The 4,900-nt window shown below is 38.9% G+C and overlaps 1 protein-coding gene across 1 annotated transcript; it reads left to right on the top strand.

Annotated features, from left to right (window-relative positions):
* The first annotated feature begins 530 nt into the window (after positions 1-530).
* Positions 531-4,360, top strand: LOC111799243 (double-stranded RNA-binding protein 2-like). The gene is made up of 3 exons (XM_023682708.1): positions 531-1,033; positions 2,314-2,533; positions 3,006-4,360. Exons 1-3 carry the CDS (start codon positions 788-790, stop codon positions 3,764-3,766), a joined length of 1,227 nt encoding a protein of 408 aa, XP_023538476.1. The 5' UTR covers positions 531-787; the 3' UTR covers positions 3,767-4,360.
* The last annotated feature ends 540 nt before the right edge of the window (positions 4,361-4,900 follow it).

Genomic DNA, 4,900 nt, shown 5'->3' with positions numbered 1-4,900 from the left:
CTCTAAAATAATTAACCCAAAAATTCAAAATATATAGTAAAAAGAAAAACATATTTATAATAATATAATCAAATAACAAAATAGAGATTAAATGAGAAGGGAAGGACAATTTTGTCATTTCATAACAAACAAGAAAGGACAAAATAATGAAATAAAATACAAAAATGAAAATCATAATTTACGTAAAAATAAAAATAATAAATGATAAATTAATTAGTAATTAATAATTTTTTTTAATATAAAATAATGCATCAAATCCAATGCCAAAATGCAGCCTTAACGCTCCAGTTGACTCTAAAAAACAGCATTAAATAATGAAAATTTCCGCAATATAATATTATTCTAAACAAGACAAAATAAAAAAAAATAAAAAAAAGTAGAAATAATTAATTTTTTTTAGTTAAATTATTTGAAATTTAATTTTTTTTTTCAGGAAGAAAATTTTCCCTTTCTCTCTCACAAACCAGCCTCGGGGTTCTCTTTCTCTCTCTCTCTCTCTCTCTCTCTGAAAGTGAGAAAAAAAAAAAAAAAAAAAACCCCTAAAAAGCTTTTGATCTCGCCGGATTTTCGTCTCTGTCAACAACGACGGTGAGAATCTTCTTCTTTAGTTTTGATTTTTCTGCTAGATTACGGCGGATCAGATCTTGGTTAGGGTTTTTGGTTTCTGTGAAAAGCCCTAACGGAGGGAGGAGGAGGAGGAGGAGGAGGAGGAGGAGGAAGAGGAGGTTAATTTGTGAAGTGAGTGGAAGGAGGAGTGAGGCGGTGCTGAGACTGAATCGGAGCGGAAATGTACAAGAACCAGCTTCAAGAGCTGGCACAGAGGAGTTGCTTTAATCTTCCCTCGTATACCTGCATTAGGGAAGGACCAGACCATGCGCCGAGGTTTAAAGCTACTGTTAACTTCAATGGCGAGGTCTTTGAATGCCCTCAGTACTGCTCTACTCTCCGTCAGGCTGAGCACTCCGCGGCTGAGGTTGCCTTGAACGCTCTCTCTAACCGTGGTCCTCCTCATTCACTTGCGGCTAGGATACTGGTGAGTCTTGTTTGGTTTTCGTTTTTGTTCTTCGGCTTGCTTCTCTTCTCTGCTTGATCTTCATTTCTTTGTTGTGTTTTCATGCGACGAATCAATGTTACTGTTTGCGGTAGGATTATTCGGTTCGTGGAAATTAGTTAGTAGTTTTAGGTTTTTGTTTTGTTAGTATTGGTTGAGCATTTTGTTCTTGTTCTCTTCTTAAGATTCCTGATATCATTTCCGGTTTCTGCGGCTAAGAAGCGTAGATTATAGAGAAATTGCACAATCTGTGCGTCTTGTTAGCAATGGCACCTTTGCACCTCAGCTAGAGTTCTTAGTCTGCGAGCATCTCGGTCGATGGGTTGATTAAGATCTTAGATATGGTTTTTCTGCTATCTGGGGTTAAAATGATGGCCGTGACATGGTTTAGGTTGGGGTTTTTCTTCTCAGTTACGAGATGGACTTGTAATCTCTCTGATCGGCCGGAATTCTCTGATTAGGCCTAAGGTTTAGGGTCATCTTCGAACGAAAAGTGTGACCTCGTGACGCTTCCTCGAGGTTCCGTTCCATGAGAGGAGGTATCTAGTTTTGTTTACCTTATTATCTCGGAACCAGCTGTCGGGAGTAGTCTTCTTGGGCAAGGTTGTGTAATTAATTTGCTCATTAATGGGTTTGTCGGTCGTCCAATTGTGTTTTCGGTAGCTCCCAACTTTGGCTCAGTTTATTTCTCCGATCTCATAAATGACCAGATGGGTATTGTAGCAACGGCAGGGACTAGGAATCCAGCACCAATTGTGATAAACTTGTCGGAGGCTGAATTTCAGATGAGATGATGATTCATGTTTAATCAATTAGAAATTTGGAGGACGTTGTCATTATCTACGTTCATAAAAAGTTCATAGGCTTTATAACTTCGGTTTTAAATGTAATTATTTCTCCCCGAGTTTCAGTAGAAATTGTTTGACTAAACTTTTCTTTGCTGTTTTTTGCCATTAGAGCGAATATCATGGTGTTTAAAGAGGGGGATGAGAAATTTTCGATCGATTTCTGGGTTACTTTTCCTTGAACATTGTTATGTATGAGATGAATCTTCTGATATGAGGATGTGATCTCTTTTGTATCGTTTCATTTAATTGATGGAATTGTTTGCATATGGAGCTTTAGGTTCTATGTATGGCCTTAGTGATTTCAGTTAAATGAGAATATTTTGCGATAGTAGCTTAAAATGGAAAATATTTTGTCCTTCGAGCTGCCTTCCCCGATTTTTGGTTTAATTATTTACAATAATCATCTATGATCAGGATGAAACAGGGGTTTACAAGAACCTCCTGCAGGAAATTGCGCAAAGAGTTGGAGCCCCATTGCCACAATATACAACGTTCAGATCAGGCCTTGGTCACCTACCTGTTTTTACAGGGATAGTAGAATTGGCTGGAATAACATTTACTGGAGAACCGGCCAAGAACAAAAAACAGGCAGAGAAGAATGCTGCAATGGCAGCTTGGTCAGCTTTAAAACAATGTGAGTTTTTTTTTTAATGCCTACCTTGTATAACTATTATCCAGTGAAAAGAGAGAATAGACCATCTTATTTTGTGCATATTTTGTGCAAGTTAATGGTATGCAAACCCGTATATGATATTATTATATGCTCGAACATGTAGACTAGCATTCAAACGATTCCTCTGCGACATGTTGATGCCAATGGTCTTTATTATATCGCCTAAATTTCCTATGGAAGCTAAATATCCTATGCTTGATGTGCTAATGGCATGCTTAACAATTAAATATTTTGCCTTCATCAGTTTTTCTTGTGCGAGTCTGAGAGAACACACCATGGAATTCCTTCTAATAGATAATATCAATTGCGAACACTCCTTGTTATGATTCAAAGTTGCCATAAGTTTATTCTAAGAATATTGCTTATCTTATCATGGTGCCTATTTATTATATATTCTGGTGTTGAGCTAACATTTTGTTTTAATTTTGGCTAGTGGCTAAGCAATCAGCAAGCTCGTCATCGGAACCAGAAAACAATGATGAGCTGGAGCAGATCACGATAGCTCGAGCCTTATTGAATTATCGCCAAAAAGAAAAAATGGCCATGTCGAATCCAAATGCAACAATACCATTCCCCAGAAGACTTCATATTCAAAGTCCAAGGCCAACTAGTCCCCAACGTCCCCCTGCACCAACATCAAAAATTCTTCCCTTAATTTGCCAAAAGGCAGCTCCTCGAAGCAGAGCGCCATTTTCTGCGAATAAAATCCTTATTCCACAATCCCCAACTTCTGCAGTAGAAGGCTCTGGAACCTGCCCCCAGAAGTTTAGTGCCGGAGCTGCTCTTTCTTATATTCCTGTTCAGCAGTTTAGGGCATCTTGCCGTGGTATTGCCCCACCAGTGACAATTAGAACAGCAATGCCTGTGTATTCAGCCCCGCCTCTACCGCAACCATCGAAGCTACCTCCACAGCAAGTAACTCGAGTCCCACCTGTACGTATTGCCCCACCCGTTTCTATTAGGCAAGCAATACCTGCTTTTGCTGCTCCCCCATTACGCAAGGAAAGTCCTCCTGTAGTTAAAAAAGAAGATTGTCCAGCTTCAACTGCTCCAAAGGAAGAGCCTCCTGCTCCCCCCGCACCTTCACAGCCTACTAAATCACCTGCTGAAGTAGAAGAACAAGCTACAACCACAATGTCAAACAGTCAGCAAGAAATTAAGACGTTAGAGAACCTCGAACAACTCCAAATTTGATGAGTTGAATCATTAGAAAGACCACATAGGAGATCGTCGTATTGTTTTGCAGTAAAGTTAGGTTATCTCATCTCGTCCGCATCTTATTTTGAGTGTCAACCTTTTTTCTTTTCATCTTTTTTGCCCTGTTTTGTTCAAACTTGAGTTTAGAGGTGGAAAAGTTGGTATCAGCATCCCTGCAGCAGCAATGCCATTCATCAGCAACTGTGTCAACTTATGTACTTATATATTAGTATCTTTGGGCATGTTGTCCTATCTTCTCCAAGAATTCTGTTCTGATTTATGCATGCCATCTTTGCATCCCAAGATAGGCTGATGAGAGCCCTAGGATGCATGGATGTCGTTAAGGTTGTCACCAAGAGTCTCTAGTTAACCACCTCGCCCATCGCTCGGGACCCTCATTTCCATTTTTCTGCATTCCTCCATTTTCATGCATATATATATATTTGCTGATCTTGTCTGAACAGTGATTCTAAAGATGCTCATGTTGTGGCTTCCCCCTGAAGGGGCCTTTCAAGAGGCATGGAATATTTCAGTTGCTGAAATTCGGAGTCGAAATTCTTGTTCGGAATGGAATGAATGATATTTGTATTTCAGGTGGTGTATTGCAGTATTTTAAGGACATATCCTTCCATTAGTAGCATAATTTAGATCCAATAATATGTGACTTGAAAGGCCAAGGCCCCATAAATGCATTATTTTAGACATTAATGGTATTAGTAGATGAAACAGGGTAGTGATAATGGAACATAGCTTCCCATTTAATGAAAAAAGATGTAATGATTTGGGCATAGTGAATGCCAACATGCATATATCATCATCATTGACAGAGGCTTTCCTATTATTCCTTCATACCCATTGGCCTAAACAGACCAATCCTTTCCCTCCCAACCAAAACCCATATGTTTGACCAAACAAGAGTTTTTGGTAATGGAATCTTTTTAATCTACGTTTCCGATGTATTGGTAATGAATTTTACGTTCATGGAGAATGAAATAAGATATAAGACGGGATGAAAAAGGAAAACGCTTCTCCGTCTCCATTCCTATCTGTAGACTGTTGGATGATGAAAGTCTCACATCAAACAAAGAATACTCTCTCTATTGGTACGAGGCCTTTTGAATAAGCCCTAAT

The sequence above is a fragment of the Cucurbita pepo genome, chromosome LG07 (assembly GCF_002806865.2).
Source record: "Cucurbita pepo subsp. pepo cultivar mu-cu-16 chromosome LG07, ASM280686v2, whole genome shotgun sequence".
In the NCBI taxonomy this organism is placed as follows: Eukaryota; Viridiplantae; Streptophyta; class Magnoliopsida; order Cucurbitales; family Cucurbitaceae; genus Cucurbita; species Cucurbita pepo.
This window is presented reverse-complemented; position numbering and strand designations above follow the sequence as displayed.